This window comes from Ctenopharyngodon idella, chromosome 2, assembly GCF_019924925.1.
Source record: "Ctenopharyngodon idella isolate HZGC_01 chromosome 2, HZGC01, whole genome shotgun sequence".
Taxonomy (NCBI): domain Eukaryota; kingdom Metazoa; phylum Chordata; class Actinopteri; order Cypriniformes; family Xenocyprididae; genus Ctenopharyngodon; species Ctenopharyngodon idella.
In genome coordinates, this window is record NC_067221.1 from 15,810,381 (window position 1) to 15,832,231 (window position 21,851).

At 37.2% G+C, this 21,851-nt stretch overlaps 1 protein-coding gene across 1 annotated transcript; it reads left to right on the forward strand.

Annotated features, from left to right (window-relative positions):
- Nucleotides 1-6,970, forward strand: LOC127502190 (angiomotin-like 2a). Its single transcript, XM_051874842.1, is given in 11 exon segments — nt 1-31; nt 819-1,517; nt 1,519-1,548; nt 1,823-1,985; nt 2,766-2,967; nt 4,093-4,388; nt 4,544-4,731; nt 4,817-4,906; nt 5,005-5,174; nt 5,678-5,815; nt 6,012-6,970. Coding segments are annotated over 10 exon segments (2,022 nt in total). The 5' UTR covers nt 1-31; nt 819-858; the 3' UTR covers nt 6,098-6,970.
- Nucleotides 6,971-21,851: the final 14,881 nt, after the last annotated feature.

Sequence of the window (21,851 nt, forward strand, 5' to 3'; positions counted from 1 at the left end):
CAGAATCCGTGTGGAATGAAAGTGGTAGCTGGTAAGTTGGTCGTTCTACAGAGTTTAATGGTCAATAGCAGCGAACGCGTAGTGACTTAATCGGCGGAAAAACTTAATAGATGTAACTATAAATGAGACGCCGATTAATACGAATGGCTTTGAGGAGGATACGTTGTTAGACGAAACTTATGACGTTCAATTAGTTTGGCACGTGCTATAGGAATAATGAAGATTTGACATTGAGCTCGCGTGAGTGCGCAGCGTTTCTATTGAGATGAAAACTAGTTTAGCTATATATTTGAATAGTTGTTGGTGAATTTGTGTTGTTTTGGTTTTATTATAGAAATTGTATTGTTCATTTTTGTATTATTAAGTTATGTTCCCAATACTGTTTATACTTATTGTAGCCCTAATTATTTATAAATAATACAAATATATTAAAAATGTTATTATTATTAACTTCAAATATACTGAATATATTTTCTTTGGTGTAACTCAGTATAGTTTTTAGATTTTTATCATATTAAATATTTGCATATTTGTCTTAAGTAAAACCAGTTAAATCAGATGTTACAAAAAATTACAACATTTTAATGTAGTTTTTAGTGTTTGTTTAGATTTATTTTGGTACTGTTGCTTAAATATGTGTCCACTTTCTGTAAACTGATGAAAAAATTATGCACTTTCTGATACTGATGAAAATGACTTAAACTTTTGAGAGTTTAAACATGGTTTCTTTCTTTCTTTCATTCTACAAATAACTGTTTATTAACTACATGGAATCTAAAAACCATAATAATTTGTTGAATGGGTCTCTTGCCCTCTAGGTCCAGTTCAGTTCATAAATACTCATCTTCATCAAATAAAATGAGAGGTGAAGAAGCATCTGGTACTGTTCTGCACAGACTAATCCAAGAGCAGCTACGCTATGGAAACCCCACAGATGCCCGCACACTCCTGGCCATCCAGCAGCAGGCCCTGCGACGAGGAGGAGGTGTTGGATCTGGAGGGGCTTGTTCTCCACAGTCTTCATCTGAGAGCCTCAGCCCGGAGGAGCCCCAGTCTCCTCAGCTCTCTGCCCGCCAAGAACCCCAAGGTCAAGAGCACCAGGTTGACTACCAGCACTCTGAGAACTACACAACACACCCACACCATGAAGAGGAGCTACCCACCTATGAACAAGCAAAGGCCCAGTCTCAGTATTTGGCCTCCCAATGGTGCCAACCGCACAGGGGCTGCTCATTAGAGGATAGTGTAACAAGCCAGATGCCCTGTAAGGAGGAAGACAGCTGGGACCAAAAGCGAGCCCATGCACGGTCACCGAGTGAGCGGCTTCTGCAGTTTTCAATGGAGCACAATAAAATGCCTGCAACATATTCTGCCAGTTACCCTCAGATACATGGATATCATGCAAACCAGCACTTACAATATAGCCAGCAAGGACTGGAATACAATAAGCAGGTGCCTTATACTGAGCACCCCTTTCCTGTGCGACAAGCAGCGGAGTATGAACCGTGCTACAAAAGCACCACCACCATTTCATTCCCAGCACAACAGGTAGGGAAGACCCAAACAATTGCATAATTTACACTTAACCACAGCCCACATTCGATTTTGTAACCCAGTGTATGCATTTCCTGCAGTTCTGACGTACTTTATAGTATGTGTCATTATGACTAACAGTCTGTTGGCTGATGCTATGGCTGAGTATGCAGTATGCTACATGCTAAAGCAGTTTGTCATCTAACTATACTAACATACTAAGATGAACTAAATCCCATTGTTTAAGTTTTCATCTAACATGATGATTTTTACCTTGTTCTACTTCCAGACTTCAAACACCAGAAGTTTGCCATAGTCTCTCCACATCTCCCCCTGCTGGCAGGGAGGTCGCAGCTTGCAGTCGCATCCAACTGGAAATGCTCATGAACGAGAATAAGAGATTGAGACAGGAGCTAGAGGGACACACTGAGAAAGGCCTCAGAATTCAGAAGGTAAAAGACCCTGGCATTTTTGTGAAAAAAAAAAAGAAGTGGTAATTAGCTTCTGAATAGTTATTTGAGCAAGGCTTAGCTGTAAATACGGTAAATACAGATCTTAATGGGACACCCATCTGAAGATAACAGGGTTTAATAAAATGACACAGGCTGTTTACAACAGGTTATATGTAATAACTCTGTTTCTCTGAATACAAAATGGCTATGGATACAAAAGTTTTGGAGACATTTGAGCAAGGCTCTTTATGGGACATCTGTCTGAAAATAATATATTTACATTATTTATTATATAATAATATATATTTTTATACATACTATTATTATAATATATAATAATTTCTCTCTCACACACACATAGACACTATATTTATATATATTTATATATATCAAATGACGATACATAACGATGCAATACACAGAAGATTATTTTCAATAGCTTTTCATTTCACTTTGGCTAAGTTCCAAAAGGCCATGAAGTGTTTCCAGTGGATTACATCAGTGCAGTTAAGCTGTTGCTCACTCTGAAAGAATGATAATTACACAGGTTTGAGCATTTACCCATCAGGCCACTGCCTTGTGTAAACATGCCTGGGATGATGGAGTCATGGTTAATGCCATCCTGGTCTTTCCATATGGCACTGCTGAACAGCTTCTCTGTTCTCTGCTCTTAATCATAACCAGAAACATTGCTAACCACCTTTGCGTATTTCTGAGGCCGTCATTGTCAGACTGACACATCTGACATGCTATTTAAAAGTCTTTTTATTTTTCCACCAGCTGGAACAAGAGATCCAAAGGATTTCAGAGGCCTACGACACTCTGATGAAGGGCTGTGCAAAAAGAGAAACTCTGGAGCAAGCGCTAAGAAACAAGCTGATGGCTGAGATCAAGAGGCTGCAGCAATCAAGCATTCAAGCGGCAAAAGAAGCCGAAGCTGCTGACCAGAACCAGCATGTTATTGAGAAGCTCCTTCTGCAAAGTGAGTTCATGAACACGGCCACATTAAACCTCATTACTGTTTCACATGCTCTGGAAACTTCTTAACCCAAATGTTAGATCTGTTTTTCTGTTGAGTCATTTTGCTTAAAGAGGGAATGTGTTTCCAATTAGAGCATTCCAAAACAGGAATTTCAGTCACATAACAGCATCTGAATGATCAGAAAAGAGGATTAAATGTTAGATGTGACCTTAGCTTTGTGGGGGAGAACGCCTGGGGACAGTTAACCGCTGCCAAACACTGTCAATGCTCTCGTTTGATCCACATTGACAATTAACAAAATGTTCTGCTCAGCCTCACTTCCTGTTTGCTGAAAGTTGGAAGAGGCGGGGAAGATGATGACTTTTGCAGCGATTTGTGGGAAATAAGCAGAACAATCTGAAGCTCTGAGATGTGGGTCAAAGGGAGAGTGGGTCGCTGCATCTCCTTCCCTCTGCATTCCTTAACCGCTTGCGTAAATGAGGCGCTCCGGACTTTGCGATTGAATTCCTCTTGTTATGAGCAGGAAGTCAATGGGGAGTGGTGCTGGAAAGGGCCTGCATAAACATTCCTTCAGCCTCTTTCTCACGTCCTCACATAAATGCCTATGCCTGTTATGACTGGACATAATGACTTAGTTTGTACCGAAAACATTTATGCAACATACATTGCCTTCAAGGCATTTATGCATTTGAACCTAGGAGCCACAAAGCATGTCAAAAGGTCACCACCACTTATGAAATTGCTCACAACAGAGAAATATAATATAATATAATATAATATAATATATATAATAATAAATGTAGAACATTTAGTATTTAGTATTAATTATATACTATTATATTATTTCTTATTTTGAATTAGTTTTTATTTTTATATTTTCGGTTTTTAATAATAGTTTAGTTTAAGTTTTAGTAATTTTGTTATGTGCTTTGTGTTATGTGCGCAAAAAACACCACCGTCCCACCATTTTTGTAATACCAAATAACGCTCATGGACGTGCTTAAACTTGGCATGTGGGGACCACAAATTGGATTTCTTTGACTCTAAGCATCTGACCCACTCATATCAATTTCATTTACAAACATAGATCTCAATTTTTTTACTTTCTATCTTGTTCTCTAACAGATGAAGAACAGCAGCTGCAGTGTGCGCATCTGGAGCAGGAGGTTCAGCATCTGCGAAACGAAGCTGAGAACCAGCAGCGCAGGAGTGAGGCCCTGGAGAGCACCCTGAGGTCCACACAGACACGCAGCCAGCAACTGTGGATGGAGCTGCAGAGGAAGAGAGCGTATGTGGAGAAGGTTGAGCGTCTGCAAAAGGCTTTGGCTCAGCTGCAAGCAACATGCGAAAAAAGAGAAGGGTTGGAAACGCGTCTAAGGACACGACTAGAGCAGGAACTGCGGAGCCTCCGAAATCAGCAGGTACTGAGACAAACGGGGCTTTGTTTTTGTTTTTAACTGTTCAGATGTGACTTAGCATTCGGCTATTTCCTTCCAGTGAAGCTAAGAATAGCTTGAGACTTAAAATCGGCACATCACAACAATCTTACACTTTGTTTGTTTTTCTTTTTCCACAGCGGCAGCCTCAGCCAGTCGGAGGAGTGTCCAATGTGAGTGTGTCCACACTGCAGGAACTTCTGCGGGAGAAAGAAGAGCGCATTTTGTCCCTGGAAGCTGACAAGATGCGCTGGGAGCAGAAATACCTGGAGGAGCAAACCATGAGGGAGTTTGCAATGGATGCTGCTGCCACTGCTGCAGCTCAGAGGTAAAAGATGAGCTCAGTGTCAAATTCTTCGGAGCATATTGAGTTTTGAAGCAATTTCTAATCGTTTTTTTCTTATATTTCATAGAGACACAACCATCATCAACCATTCACCCTGTCATTCCTTCATTGAGGAGTTCCCATCATCTGAGATCAGAAACCAGGAAGTTGAAAACAGGTAAGAGAATCACCTTCAGTGCATCTAAAATTAAATTTCAGTTGTGTTTAATGAAACATTTTGGATTGTATAGGACTCATAAGGTTCATATTTGTCAGGATCCGTGCCCTGTATGCTCAAATCCTGGAGAAGGACACCGTGATTAGCATCCTGAAGCAGAAGCTGCAGCAGGATCAGAAGGGAGAGTCAGGTGACTTCCGGCCAGCTACTACTGAGCCCTCCATCACCATCTCTCATTCAACGTTCACACACATGGCCCACGGCAAAGGTTAGTGTCTGAATGCTAACATTAACATTAGAGTTCACTGCTAATTAGTGTTACTAGCTAAGCTTTTATTATTTACGTTAGCGTCTGATTAATATTAGCATTAGTGTTCACTGCTAATTAGCATTTATTAGGTAAGCTTTTGCTAGGTAAGTTACGAGATAAGGTATTGTCTGCCTAACATTAGTATTCAATGCTAATTAGCGTTTACTAGGTTTGTTTTTACTAGTTATTTGCTTTTACTAGTTACTAAGCTTTTACTAGCTAAGTTATTGTATGCAGGGCTGTTGCTATTGGGGCAAAAGGTTTTTTTTTTTTACTAGTTAAGTTAGTATCTAACTAACTTAAGCATTAGTGTTCACTGCTAGTTAGCATTTACTAGTTAAGTTATAGTCTGACTAACATTAGCATTAGTGTTCACTGTTAAGCACTGGGTTCTCAGATTGACAAAATTAGTAGAATTAGATCTCAAAACTGTAACTAACTCTTATGAATCTTTTTTCCAGGGAAGAGTCAATCCAATGACCAGGCGGCTGGTACGTCTTATTCCACGCTCACTCCGGTAGCAGCCCGGGGACAACCTGATCTAGTTCTGTCAGAGAAACAGACAACAGATCAAGCCCCCTGCACAGAGCCCAACCCCAGTGAGTCAACTTTTAGTTGTTTCTGCATAATATGGGATATGAAAAATTAACTAAAAATGATACACTTCAGTGTGAAAGCCCATTATTCGTCTCAGAGTAAAAAAAAATTAGCTAATTGAGAGACATAGTTTAAAATAAAAAGTTACATTGTATAATAACCATTTTTTTTTTTTTTTTTTGTTACTATTTTTCACAGATAACATCCAGAAAGCACCATCTGCTGTGGACCTTTTTAAGGGCCTAGATGATGTGGCGGCTGATGCAGTGGAGATCTTCATTTGATGACGCACACTTGGACAAGGCATGCAGGACAAACTGTCCTGCAAAATAAATACATCATACCTGTGTGATGAGGAGCTCTGGAAGATATTAAATGACACCACATCACTATACTGTTGTGAAGAAAGAGTCCAGCTAAATAACAGAGCTGCTCAAAATCTCATGTAAAAGAGGGAGCTGAGCTCTTCTCTTAAAAGTACATGTCCAGTCTGTTATGTTTTGACAGATTAAGTAGTAAACCGCAATACTGACACTTATGCTTCTGGTGAGAATCCTACATTTTTGGTATTTAAAGCCATCCCGTACAGGAAGACGGGCAAAAAAACCCTAATTTGTCATTACTATTGCATTGTCCCTCCTCTCAGAAGACTGTGGTAACTTCACCACATTCCAGTTCAGTTGACTGTCGTCTTGAAACTGAGGCTCTCACATGCATCTTTTCCACCCCACCTTTACTGATTGTTATAAATGGTTACATTTTTCTCATATTTTTCTATTGATAGGTGCTACGCCCTTCATCGAAGTTATTCTTTTACATTGCATGCTTAACATTGTCACGTCGTGCAAGACAAAAACATTATTTAGACCTAAGAGTCTAAGTGAACTCTGAACTGTGTTTTGTTTTTGAATGTGTTCGCTCTTAAATGGCACATTTGCTGGTCAAAGTGTCATTTCAAAGTAAATATTAATATATATTTTGTACAATTATTTTGTGTTGTGTTGGAATGTAATGCTGAGGAACTGGTGCCAAAGAGCATTTCAGTAAAGTTGTGTAAACACACGACCAAGGGTTGACCTCTTCTATTTAATCCATGAAAGATGTGAATGTTCTGAAACATTTCATACATTTACAATAAAGCTATTAATATATAAAAATGTGTCTGTTGGTTTGTGAAGCCCTTGTGAAATTGTTGTTGGTTCTAGCAAGCACCATCTACTGGATTTTATCCCATTTCGCACATTCTCCGTCGTGTTATTCCGGGGTTTTCACATACAGTCCGAGAAAGATGAGTAATTATAAGTGAATGGCAGTGAGGGGCATTCCAGCTCTCAAATTTCACCACAGAAAATCTCGCACTATTTCCCTCAGGCTCACCTTTATCCCCATTTTAGACTCAGATTTCTGAGTCATTCAGACAAACATTCTGCTTTTGAGAGAGAACAATAGATAACTCGCTCAAAGCTGACTTACCCAACACTGACTAACCTATCCAGCCTCCTGTTCTGTGAATACTGTCACTGACGACTCAATATTTCTTACATGCTTTTAACATAGTGTTGATGTCATACTCTGTTTTAAAATATGGGACAAGGCTCTATTTGATGCATTGTTTAGTTTTTAACAAAACTGATCTTTGTTACAGTAATGAGAGGCATCTCAGACTTGCATTGCTCATGAGGAAGTTGTGTGTTGGTGATTTTACTGTAAGTCAGTTGTGCATGGCATGCACTCAACTGTATGAAAACTGGCATGTACGTTCCCCAGATTAATGTAAATAATTTTTCAATCAAACTGTTATGCTGATAATATAATTTGTAATGAAACAAAAATGGATTAAATGGAAAATGCCAAATGGAAGCATTTTCACTTGTATTCTCAGATTTAAACCCTCTCAAAACAGACTTGTAGAAAGAAGGCTCATAATTAACTAATTACTGTCAGTTACAAATGGCAATTAAAAGCGTTTGAAAGGTGAAGGTATGTTCTATGGTTTTAATTATACTTAATTATACTTAAATTTAAGAAGTCAATAGGAGGTTCAAAACATTTAACACTATTTAGGGTGCAATGAGAAAAAAAATACAACATATTGATATCATCTATGGAAAGTAAGCTAAAGCATGCTAGGATTCTTCACTATTTATGGTATTTTTCAGACAAAAGTTTGAGTGATGAAAGTATCTCAGGAATTCAGATCTCAGTTGTAATAAAAACAAGGTCCATAATTACTACTTATTATGAGACATTACAACTAATATGTAAGACGTGGCCATCATATTTTCAACAAGCATGTGAATTAAAGCATGTTCCCACCCAGACTATTTTTCCTGAAGAATGTTGGTGAAACTAGTTTAAAACTGTATCTTGCCAAGTTACAAGCCACAGTTCACAAACCAGTCAAACTACCCTCTTTTAAAAAGGGATATTTAAAAAGATACTAACTAAACGTAGCTACCAAAGCTTTATATGGTGAACAATGTAGCCTATTTTAGATTTTAGATTTTTTGGATTATTTAACATTAAAAAGGGTATTTATGAGAGTACAGTATACAAGAAATAGAGGATATCAGGATGATAGCATCAACCCAAATTTACACTAAAGATAACTAATAAAGCAAACAAACACAAAAATGTATCAAATACATATTAAAGGGATAGTTCACCCAAAAATGAAAATCCTATCATTTACTCACCCTCAAGTTGTTCCAAACCTGTATGAGTTTCTTTGTTCTACTGACCACAAAAGAAGATATTTTGAAGGATGTCAGTAACCAAACAATTGATGGGCCCCATTGTTTTCCATAGAAAACAAAATTCTATGGAAGTCAATGGCTACCGTCAACTGTTTGCTTACCAACATTCTTTAAAATATATTTTTTCGTGTGTTCAACACAAGAAAGAAACTCATACAGGTTTGGAACAACTTGAGGATGAGTAAATGATGACAGAATTTTTTATTTTTGGGTGAACTATCCCTTTAACAAATGGATTCATTTATTTCACCAGAAAGACAAAAACAAACAAACTGATATGGATATTTGTTAGACTTTCTCTTAAATGTTTGAATAATTTTCTAAAATTTAATTTAAAACTACCTAACTCACAGGTATATATCAGTGGTGTGCGGTGGTGTTTTAAAATGAGGAGGCAAAGTCCTCATTTATGTCCCTGTTACACAATTTTAAGTTAACATTACATAAAAAGAGAGACCAAATACAATTCTATTTTGTATTTTTACACTATGTAATGTTCTATTTATTAAAACCAAGTATAAATTTCATCAAGTTAGTGTTTTTACTCATTTTTACATTTATTCCAAAATAATAACTAAAGGCAGTAACAATTTAAACAATATATATTATTTATCAACTAATATTAAGCTTTTATTTTTAATAATCAATTTATTTTCAGCAGTCATCAAGCTTGTACACACTGGTCACTCACCCACAGACACAAAGATGTACCTTTAATTTCAGCATGCTGATTGCTCACTAATTAGTCTTCCCATTAACGCCATCACTGTCTTCATTCAGACCGATTCGACGAGAACGCGCACGAAAACAAGAGGCGCGATTTATCGCACGAACCAATCATGTCCAATCATAACCGATCATATCCAATCATAGCGCATTGCCTCCTCTCACGTGACTTTCTCCCATTCATTCTCAACTACCCCCCACTAAACCCACTGCACGCTATAGAGTACCTCAGGGATGACGTGTTTTTGTAGGCAAAACCCTGAAGCGAGTTAGCATTTTAGGACTTCCGGTTCCATTGCCCGAAGTCAATGGGTTTTTTAATGGGTTTTTGCTAAATCGCCTGAAATAAGGTCTGTGGTTAACAAAGCCTCTAAATATTTCAATATTTTAGTTTTGATCTATGAGATAAAACACACCAGTTTATAACCCACTTGTGATTTTTTAAACCTTTATTGTGTCTTAAAAACAGCGGTTGCTAACAAATTGCTAAAAGGGACGACTTCCTTTGATGGGGACTTTAGACGTCGTCATGACAAACAGGACAGTATTTCTCATGAAAAAGTGGTTAAGTATTCATACACAGTGCAGATCATAATCAACGAGCATGTTTTTAAATAAAGTTTGTTTTCTAAATAAAGTTTGAGGAAGCTTGGTGGTGGTGACGTTGATCCGTGACCATGGGGTGCTGTAGTCCGTTTATAGCCTACTGTTAGCTTTTAATATCTGACGACTTTATTTAGGCTCCAAAATGTATAAATGTTGTGTTAACTTGTAAAGATTATCTTGATAGACAAAACGTGTAAGTGTCATAACCCTTTGTTAAACACAGAGCTTATTTTTTGCGATTTTCCAAAAGTCTATGGGAAAAATTGCATTGGCTTTCGATCGAGGGAACCCGTGCGCCGCTAACTTGGCCTACAAAAACACATCATCCCTGAGGTACTCTATAGAGGCTCTGCTTTGTTTCTATGAGCTGCTGTATCTTCACCTGCGGGGTGTTGCTGTTTGACAGTGTTTCTTTAGAAAAACCAGTGACTTTTACACTTTTTAATGGCAAATTTTGTAACATTTGCGTTGTTTTATTTTGTAATATCGATTATTTTCTCATCCAGTTTTTTGGACTGCTTCCCTTGCCTCCTCGGAGGAAACGCCCCTGATATATATAAAATTTGTTGTATATATGACAACAAAAACTAAGATTGGTCAGCAGGTGGGAAGGGTCAGTTAAATGATACTTCTACTATGATACTATGAATTTTTTGGTCCCAGGTTGAAGGTCCTTTTAAGAATGTCTAAAAGCATAGTAGGCCTACATGTGCTTTTAAATGCAGATCTTGAAACAGACAAAAAAAAAAAAAAACGTATAATGACAACAAAATAACGACTTTACGACAATATCTAGTGATGGGCGATTTCAAAACTGCTTCATTAAGTTTTACGAATCTTTTGTTTAGAATCAGGGATTCGGAGCGCCAAAGTCACGTGATTTCAGTAAACGAGGCTTCGTTACGTGATAAGTGTTTATAAATTTCAATGGTTCACCACTGGGGGGAGTGACTTTGGCAGTTTGCTACGTGCTCCGAACCACTGAATCGAAACAAAATTCGTAAAGCTTCGAAGCTTCATGAGGCAGTGTTTTGAAATCGCCCATCACTAGATATTGTTATAAAGTCTTTTTTTTTTTTTTTTTTTTGGCGCACAAAAAAGTATTCTCATAACATTAAGGTTGAACCACTGTAGTCACATGAACTGTTTTAGATACGTCTTTAGTAGCTTTCTGGGCACTGAAAGTGTTAATTGTCTTGCTGACAATGCAGGCCTCACTGTGCCATCGGATTTTATGAAAAATATCTTAATTTGTTTTCTGAAGATGAATGAAGATCTTACGGGTTTGGAACGACATGCGGTGAGTAATTATGACAGAATTTTCATTTTTGGGTGAACTAACCCTTTAACGCCGCATGCTAGTAGAACCTTATAAGGCAAGACTTTATTATTTATTTATTTTTTTTAAAAAAAGGAAAAAAGAAGTAATATATTCAGTGATGGATTGTCATATCTTAGACTCAAAATCAGAACGTTATAAGTACAGTTTATAAATCATAACAGCATTGCCATTTAAACTGATAACAGAAAAAGAGAGGGAACAGCACTCCATCATGTGGGGAGTTCATGACCCTAGCCTACATACATTGACAATATTCACATGTGCTTTCAATATTTGTTATAAACCATCTTCCACCAAATAACATTCTAACAGGCAAATATGATGACGACACTGTAGCACTGGATCTTCATACCAACGCAAGAACAAACTTGGCTGTAGGTAAGCTTATATAAGCAGAGAAAATCCTCTTGGTTGGAATGAACAGGTTTAGCATTTTTATGGTGGTTACAGCCTGTATGGGAACTGGGAAACATGTGATACACTGTAATTCATCTTGTTTATAAGAGCAGTGGAGGCCTTTTCCTCTCACAGCCAGAAAAGCTGCCAACATTCTTTCGACTTTTGAGAAACACTTGACATTTTTTAACCTTGAGTTTCTTCCTCAACATGAACAAAATGGAGGGCTGTGGAGCATTTCAAAGTCAAAGGCACATTCCTGAAGCTTGAAATGTGGAACGCCAGCAAATATAATTTTTTCTATCTATTTGAGTGAGGCAGCAGTAATCCGCCTTACAAATCAGAATTTAAGCGGTTGTGTTTGTCAAAAAAACAACAACATTAGATTAGATGTTAGACGAATTTTGGGTCAGTCTAGTCAGGAACCAAACAACGCTTAAAGCCAGATTAATTTTCAAACAAACCCAGCAGCTTTCTAAAATAAAAGGTTGTCCCGTTCATTGTCTGACAAATGCTGGTTGGATGTTCTGTGCTCTCAGAGAGTAGATTGATTACTTCAGCCGCACACATTTCCAGCATTGATTGATGACTGGATGGAATAACCTTCAATTTGGACTCTCTCTGAATAGATCTGAAACATGCTGCAAGGCGAATAAATTAAAGCAGCCTTCCCTTCATATTTTCAAACTATACCACAATCTGAACCATTCCTCATGACTGCAGTGGTCAATGATGAAGAGCAGTAAAACCACAAGGAGCCACACATACCCCTTCATGACTAAAGCTTTACCATGGTTTGGAATGACAACATTTCAAATGCTAGTCACGTGCGTGGGGTCATTTTTCAGAGCTGCTGTTTTATAGTCTCAGCACTTGGCCATGATTGCATTAGCTGGGCTCTTTATTTAAAGGAATGCATTAAAGCATTCCCGATCAATTAATTGGCATGAGTAATGTGACAGTTCAGAATACAATGGAAGGCTTTCCAAAAACCTGCCTGTGTGAGTCCCAAAACAAAACAGATTGAGCCACTCGCTTTTTAATTATACTAAGCGGTAAAGTAATGCACATAAGGAAGATAGATTAATTAATACAGGGGATTTCAAACTGGGTCCGGGGCCACAAATGAGAGCTATGATGCCTACAGAAAACAACTTTTCCCCCAGAGAAATAAGGTTTTAGAAATATATTTTATAGTGCTGTCAAAGTTAAAGAATAAAAGATATCAGTTAAATATATTTAGTTTAAATATTTAACACAATTACTACATTTAATATTTATTACTGAATTTGAAATTGTTCCAGGCAACTTTTTTTTTAAATCCTTGTTTTTGTTCTGCAAATTCTTTACATTTTTACAGGAGGGACTGATACAACAGTGTTGTGGAAAGTTACTTTTAAAACTAATGCATTACAATATTGTGTCACTCCTTGCGTTAGTTACTTTTTATGTAAAGTAATGTGTTACATTACTTTTGTGTTACTTTTACTTATCTAGGCTGGGCTTGCTTGCTTGTTTGTTTTTTAATTTTAATTTTTTGTCAAATGTAAAAGCCCTTTCAAACCAAAAGTGTAATGCATAAGCCTCAGACTGAAGGAAATGCAAATTCATGCCTGTACAGTAGAGTGCGCAGCTCAAACAAACCTTTCAGCTGTGCTGCCATTCTGGATCACAGAAGAAATAGGCTGTAGGAGAAGAAAGTACAACACTCTTACTGAAGGAGTCATATAATGCCACTTTTACAAGATGTACAATAAGTCTCTGATATCCCTGAGTGTGTATGTGAAGTTTTAGCTCAAAATACCCCACAGATCATTTTTATAGCATGTTAAATTTGTCACTTTTTGAGGGTGAGCAAAAATGCTCCGTTTTGGTGTGTGTCCCTTTAAATGCAAATGAGCTGCTGCTCTCAAGAAGAGGGCGGAGTTTCAAGAGCTTGTGTTAGCAGCGCCGATTACCTCAGACTCACTGAAAATGTCAGAAACTGTTCAGCCTTTTATGTTCAAACCGGAGTCAGACAATGATGAGAGACTCAAGAAGAAGTGACAACATGTAGAATGCAACAGGACGTTTCTGAATGGTTAGTTGCTTAATTTATGTAGCTGATGTGGAGTAGTCATTGATTAGCATATTCTGTCATGATAATCTATAAATCGCTCATGTGGGAACTGTTGTAAGATCCTACAGAGCCAGAGAATATGCTGCATGAAGATAGAACGGTAGTTTAATTAATTACGGTTATAACTTATGTTGTTATCTGCTTTTATGACATGCCATTGCATTTGTGTTACATACTGTATTGCAATAACATGGCCTCACCCCTTTGTTGCGTGTTCTCGGGGGCAGGGTTTATGTAAATTTTAGGGTTAGTGATGTCACTAATCTGGAAGAAGCTTGTTGTAGTCCCTACCAGCCGTTTGTTGTAGTCCTTAAACAGAGAATTCTTTAAAAGAAAATATCTCCCTTTGCTTTGAACTTGAGCGTCATAACTTTGCAGATGTTGTTTGCTCAACATCACACACTATCCTAAGTTAAAAAAGTGAATCATAATCAACCACCCCTTTAAGTAATAAAAACAAAAGAATGAAACACAAATGTGATTTTAATCTAGTCGTATTTGCTTATTAGTATTGTTGAAACTGGATCATAGGTCAGCAGCAGACATTGGTTGAAGTGATATTACATACATAAATATATTTGTGTTATTTAACATTTAATTATTGTGGGTTTGCGTAATACTCAGAGTTTACATTTCACTGTTTTTATTGCTTTGAGGAATACTGAATCTGTTTTTGTGCAAGTAGAAGAGTAAAGGTATGCTCACATTTAGTCTAGAACTACAATAACTATCATGATTACACAACGCACACAACGCCTCTGCGTCTTACTCATGATTTCTCTCAACATAGCAACAGGAAAGCTGCCAGTCAAAATATGGAAAAACAAAGTAACTTGCGTTACTTATTTGAAAAACTCAGATATTTTCTTGTAAATATAAAATGTGTTACTTTACTAGTTACTTGAAAAAGTAATCTGATTACATAACTCACATTACTTGTAATGTGTTACCCCTAACACTAGATACAGCTGCTCCATAACTGCTCAAAGACAGTTGTAATTGTAATAAAGAACCCTATTTTTTTTTTAGCATCCACCAGCATCTTAAGGTTTCAACAGTAAAAGCCCCAGACATACAGATGTCAGCCTGGGTTAGCGAGTCTCCACGACGTTGTGATATCAGGAACATTCTAATAACACAAGGCTCATGGCAGTTAGAGAAAAATGAAGCTGGTGGCTATGAGAAATGGATACGTTTCACTTTTAGGCATGACATGAACGAAATGTTTTTTCTCTCCACAGTGAAGGGTTGTTTCTCTGACGTCTCTTTCACTGGCCCAGGGTCCTGTGTTATTATTTGGTAATAGTGAGCACATGGCAAAGTGTGTGCAGGGCCAAAAACTGCTCTACACTCGATTACCATGATTGCTGTGGAGTATTCATGCTGGATTTTCCAGTTTTAGCACAAGGATTTCTTTCAGTTTCATGGAAAGGCTGAATTCCTGGTCAAGAGGCCAGGGGTTGAAAGAGGCACTCTAGGATATTTTGGTTTAGTGGAAGAATTAAATGGCAAGAGAGGCTGTGAAAATCCCAAAAGCCAGTGCATGTTTCAGTGGATTTGGAAAGAAATAATCAACTTTAATGTGTATATTCAGTGTCTTAATTAATTTAACAGTGCTGCAAGATTAACTTAAGTATGTTAATCTAAACCGTCGCCGTTCAAATCAGTTTGTTATACATTCATTGGGAGCAGTCTGACCAACATGTAAGCATTTGAATTCAGCCGTGTCACGAGAATAGAATGTTCACTACCATTCAAAAGTTTGGGGTTAGGCAGATTTTTTTTAAAGCTTTTTAAAAGAAAAGAATGCTTTTATTCAACAAGGATGCATTAAAAAGATCAAAAGTGACAGTAAAGACATTTCTAACGTTACAAAAATGTTTCTTGAGCAGCAAATCAGCATAATTAGAATGATTTCTAAAGGATCATGTGACACTGAAGACTGGAGTAATGATGCTGAAAATTCAGCTTTTCCATAACAGGAATAAATTGCATGTTAAAATACACTTAAATACACTTACAGTTATTTTAAATTTTAACAATATTTCACAATATTATGGTGTTAAGAAACTTTTCAAAAACATAAAAAAAAAATTTTAAAAAATCTTGCCAACCACAAACTTTTGAACAGTTGTGTAAAATGCCCTATCATGTTCAGATATTTCAGATCTTCCCCATTTTTAGTTACTGAATTGTAAATTATAAGCTTTACCAAACTGCAAATACTATAATAATTTAAATTATGGAATACTATTATTTATTACAAATTGTTCAAAGTCATCATTCAATGACAAATAAATTCAAAACCATTTTAAATTTTACATTTTATTGTTAAATATAGGTTCCTTCAAAGCAGTATTAGATAGATTAGAATTAGACTGTAAAAACTGTCACCTAGTGTAACATTGCAATGCAAAGTCAATGAAAAGGTGGACTATTGAAATAATAAAAATATTCAAGCCTATAAAATGATTATTTAAGACATATATGCACATAGAAGAAGCAACAACAAAAACATTATGATTTAAACAGCTGATTCACTGACAGATCTATAGTGTCTGTTACATGCATATTAAAAAGTGATTTTCGACAGTAATGATAAATTGTAATTTTACATTCAGAGTACACCAAAATTACCAAAACAAATTATTATGGTAAAAGATTAAAAAAATGCTACCAAAAATGATCATACTACATGATGATTCAAGAGAACAATTGATTTCTGGGCCGCACCACTGTTATCTCCTTCATATACATGTTCTTGTAAGAGGACAGGAGATCACTTATTTTATAACCCTGCAAAAAAACAAACAGATGTATATATTAACATATACGCACAGGTAAGACACTTGCTGTAGTTGTGTGTGTGTGCTATATTTACCAGTGAGGTCTCACAGAGCAGAGTGTTGCCCTGCACTAGATTGCCAATGGTCATGTGAAAATAGGTGCTTCCGCTAGACCAGGAAGTGATCTTACTGAATAGATGCATCACAAGCACCTCTGCAGGCAAGCCAGCCAAAAACACTTTTTAACTTAACAAGCTACGCAATGCTAAGGCGAGCTGTACGTTATAGTTGTATTAAGTATATACAGACAGATCGGTACCTTTGTCTTAGGGTTGGTGATGCTAACTCCTAGTTTGCTGATTGATATCATGATAACACTGGGGTAACTTTTTCTGATGTTGCTGGGAGTAAAAGCACAGTCAGTATCAAGAAACAACTTCCATCTTAGCAGTTAGGCTTATTTTTAGTGTTGCCCTGATTACCTTTACTTCGAAGAAAGCACATCCAAAGGTGGGCCACTGTGAGATCATCTTCAGGAACTGGAGTTTGGCTTCATCTACAGTTATGCCTGCCTGCTTGTTATATGAGTTGATGATGTGCTGTAAACCAAAGGCCAAAACCATTCTGTCATCATGATGTTAGGGTCAGGGGTACTAAAATATATTATTAAATAATGCTTTATACATTCTGATGCAACATCACTTATTATAAGGTTTCAGTTTGGGGTCAGGATTTTTTATGTTTTTTTTTTTTTTTCTCAGCAGATAGAACAAAATACAGTAAAAACAGTATAGTGAAAAATGAGTAACTTTTAAATATTTTTTAACTGTAATTTATTCCTGGGAAGGCAAAGCTGAATTTTCAGCATATTACTCCAGTCTTCAGTGTCACATGATCCTTCAGAAATCATTCTAATAGCTGATTTGCTGCTCAAGAAACAGTTCTTATTATCATCAATGTTTAAAATACTTGTGCTGCTTAATATTTTGTGGAAAACATGACACTTTTTTCAGTATTTTTGATTAATCGAAAGTTCAAAGGAACAGCATTTATTGGAATTAGAAATCTTTTGTAACACTTTTGATCATTTTAATGTGCCTTTGCTGAAAAAAAGTATGTTTTTTCTTTAAAAAACTTTGAACGGTAGTGTACATGTTTATGCAGACACTGACTAAGGTTTGAAACAAAGTCAAAATGCACAGAGCCATATCTTTGAAATATATTCAATAAGTAAGAGGCTTGAGGATCCCTTTTTCCAGTCCTCAGGAGTCATGATCCTGTGCTGATCACTGGAACCAGATCTTTCAGCATTCGAGGGATCATGACAAACTGTGACTTATCGTGTCAATCGAGTACGGAGCAGCAGTCCTCCAGAAAGATCATGTCCTCTTTAGACACCTATGGTAACCCCGCAAACTTCGGCACTTCCTAGGAAAATTAAAAGGAGAGTTGGGCAAAGTTGCACAGCATATTAAAATTTCTAAATTTCCTCACTTCTGTTTCATCATTCCTAATGAGATTTTTTAAAAGGGTTTTTGGTTAAAGTGTGGGTAAGCGATATTTCAAAAACGCTGTTGGACATTGTTGATATTTGAAATAAACCCAAAACAAACACAACCTTCTCTTCATTGCTCCGCTTCAAAACTCACCCTCCAATCCCAACAACCCTTCCGAGTGCACTACGCTAAACACCGCATTCTAGCGGTCGTCAGTGCATCTCTTGAGATAGGTTAACTGCACATCTCTAAATAGCTGGGCCTCTGTTACACACTCAATGCGAGACTGGATAGCTCTGTATTACAGCTGACGCGCAACAAAATAATGCTTTACGAAAAAAAAAGCGCAGATGATGAACGAACGACAGGAAGCACAAAAATGAACATAACAGTACACAAGAGTAAACACAACAAGAGTTCGTTTTAGTTTGCCAACAGCACAGCAGCTCAGACAATCAATGACACTCAAACCCAGTGTTACTACATGTGAAGCGGAATCAAAGCTGCCTCCGCGTCTGTTTTCAGGCCTTCCTGCTTAGCTCTCTCCAGCGCTTTTCTATATTAACGCAGGTCCTAAAGATCTTGCCAGTCATAACCTTCATTCCACTGATATTCTTCTGAGCTATTTTGTATTTTGTCTCTCATCTCTCTTTCTGCAGTCTTCTCTTCAAATCTCCCTCTGCTCGTTCTCTCTCCTCGACCATCATATGCCCCTAATGCTGATTGGCTACACGTTTGTTTTTGTCTCTGGTATGTCGGTCCGACTAACTTCCAAACAGTGTTTTTCAAATATTGCTTACCCACCTTTAAATGTCTGAAATAATGTCTGTGGTTAAACAAGCTTAAAATATTGTTTTATTCGGTTATTTATACGACATAAAATACATCAGCAATCCCCATTAATGATTCTTTTTAAGCCTTTATGTGTGCTAAATGGGACTAGAGGTTTTTGACCAGGTAAGGAATGATCAGATAGACAACATACTGAGGAAAGTGGAACGTTAGGTCAGCGGTTAGATCTTTCCCTGGGATCACATTAAACCAGAGCTTCTCATGAAGAGCACCAGGTAAGGAACAATAGTTGAAGGAGCTGTAATTCAAGATCAATGATGTTTATCATAGTGAGAGTCTGATTATAACACACACTAAATAAATATTGGATTAATTACTGTATTTAGCATGTTAGCATATATAGCTCACCTCCTTGACTTTCTTTTTTAACGACCTGATCTGTGAGTTGCTGAGGTTGTCGAAAAAGTACTCTTCAGAATCCATACTTACTACCTGAAAGTATCAGATACGCCACACACAGATTAGTATGAACTTAAACATCACTTCAGGGAAAAAAAGAAGAATCATGTCTGAAACTTATTGGCTGTTTCACAAACAGACTGTATCCATCGATGAGGAGAGTCGGAGGTCTTTAGAAATTTTGCGACATAAGTCTCTGATCTTGTGGTGGTGGTCACCTCAAATATCTGAAATAAAAAGATAGAATTTTTAACGTGGATGAAAAAAGGGAGTAAAATAGGTAAAACTAAAACGTTACTCCTTACTTCAGATGTATCGTTGGGAAAATGAACTTTGTGGAAGATCTGAGTGCTGTTATTCTGAATGGCATCCTTCCACTGGTGAGGAGGCAACTTCCTTCCCTCGATGCTGTACGGGACAATAAACAATGCATTATAGTTCAACGTTCGCCTCATGTTCTGTTCATGTTTACATTATTTGAATAGTAAAGTTCTACCTGAGCATGGCTTGCATCCTCTGCAGGCAGGTGGAGGCCAGTGGCTCTCTGGGTCTGGACTCCAGAAAACGTTGAGCATGCCTCAGTAACAACTGACTTGGAGGAAAGAGACCACAGCACAGCCACAACAGCTGCCATCCTCGCTCCATATCAACCTGAGAGAAAAACACACAGCAATTAAAAAAATAAAGTAACATTATATCATATCTAGGTACTTAAAAGCAGTCAACAAACCATGTTTGTTATTAGTCATCTGCTTCATTATTTGGCAGTAGATCTCATCTCTTAGCTCGACGTGCGCTGTTGCTGGCCCAAAGATCTGGTTTGTTAGATCTATGGGTGTTCGCACATGTTTGACTGGATAATCTCCATATATTTAAGGATAGGTAGAGACCATGTTAAAGAAAACAGCGAGCATCATTCATTAAGGTCACATGTACATCACTTAATTCACAAAATACACCATCCGTTATATTTGTAATATATAGTATGTAACAAATGATTCATATTTCGGCCAGTCAGCGGGAAGGATATCTGTGAAGGAGTCACAAGCGAGATGGCAGAGCTCTGAGTTGCCCTGCAGGTTCCTGAGCAGTGGTTGTTTCAGAGGCTCTTTGCTGTTGGCCATAGTTTCTCTTTGGCTCCTCCCTTACGATCCTTCCTTACGGACTCCTGTGAGCCATTGAAAAGAGGTACGTGATGACGTTATCATTTAAGAAGCTCTGAGATGTTATCAAAATTGGTAACTTTCATGTTGCTCCTTTTTTGGAGCAGTTATCGTTTATGTCAGTTGAGAGATGACTGCAAACTGTACAACTGTCACCTGAAATAATCGAAAGAGAATCCTTGAGAGTCATGTGGGCAACTCTCTCTGTGCTGATCTCCTCATCTGCGGCAAGACCGGCATCACTGACTTTCTCCGTGGGGGTCAAATTCAGCAAATTCTAGAGGATAGAAATGACTCTATTTACATTTTGTTCTTGTCAAACTTAAATTGACTTACAAAACAGCATATTTTGTCACTCTGAGAACCTCGCTGACGGTTTTGAAAACAATTCTAAATATTTTTAGAATTTTTTTTTCATTTTATACTCTATCTTTGACCCTTGGAATTAAACTGTTTTAAAGGCAGTTTAAAAACTTTAAAGGTAGATTAATTTTTAAAGAAACTATATAAAGCTGCTAAATATTTTAAATGTTTTAAAGAATTTAAACTTTCTTTACAAACAACCATTTCCTTTCGCCATAATTTTTTCATTTTTTCTTTAGCTTTATTCTGGTATTTATTTCCAAAACAAAACCTCAAAACGCTGGCAGAAAATGAACACAATTATGGCCAGTGTGAGGAGTAACCTCCTCAAAAATCAGAGTGAAACCAGAAAATCATGTTACCAGTGTTTTTCTGTAGGCTAGTCAACATCGGTAGAATCTGAATAGCATCTATGGAAACTGCTCCAGTTTGACTTGTCCTCTCATTCCTTGCTTTGATCAGCCGTCTTCAGAAGCATATTTCATCCTTATGATAAACAGACATCACCCTTCTGAAGCTCAGCATTGTGGGATCCTCTGAAGGGAAGAAAAATTAGAAAGATGAATATCCAAGCTATTTTGACCATTTTAATGGTTAGAGACCCCATCACCCCAACTTAACATAAGAGTGCTTCAGTTAGTGGAAAATCTGTCTCATTAGATGGTTTTAAATCAAAAAATACTTAAAATTAAAAATAAAACAGTTACCAGAACTTTACATGTGGGCTGTCCTCCATCCTGATTTTTTAACTTCCCTCTGTAACTGTAATAAATGTAACTACTTACTGATTAAATAGTTAAATTCAAGGGTTTTAATTTTCTAAAGAAGCACCTTGTTGCTAAGGTCCTGTATTGCCACAGCATACTCAGATCTCTTCTTAAGCCTGAGATGAACTTGTTGACCAGATGCACAAATTCTTTTCCTTCACAACCTTCAGTATACATCCTTTGGAGTTGTCAAACATACAATCCCATAGACTTTTCTCACTGTAAAGAAAGGTTAAGTGGGAGGAAAGGAAGGAAACAGAAAAAAAA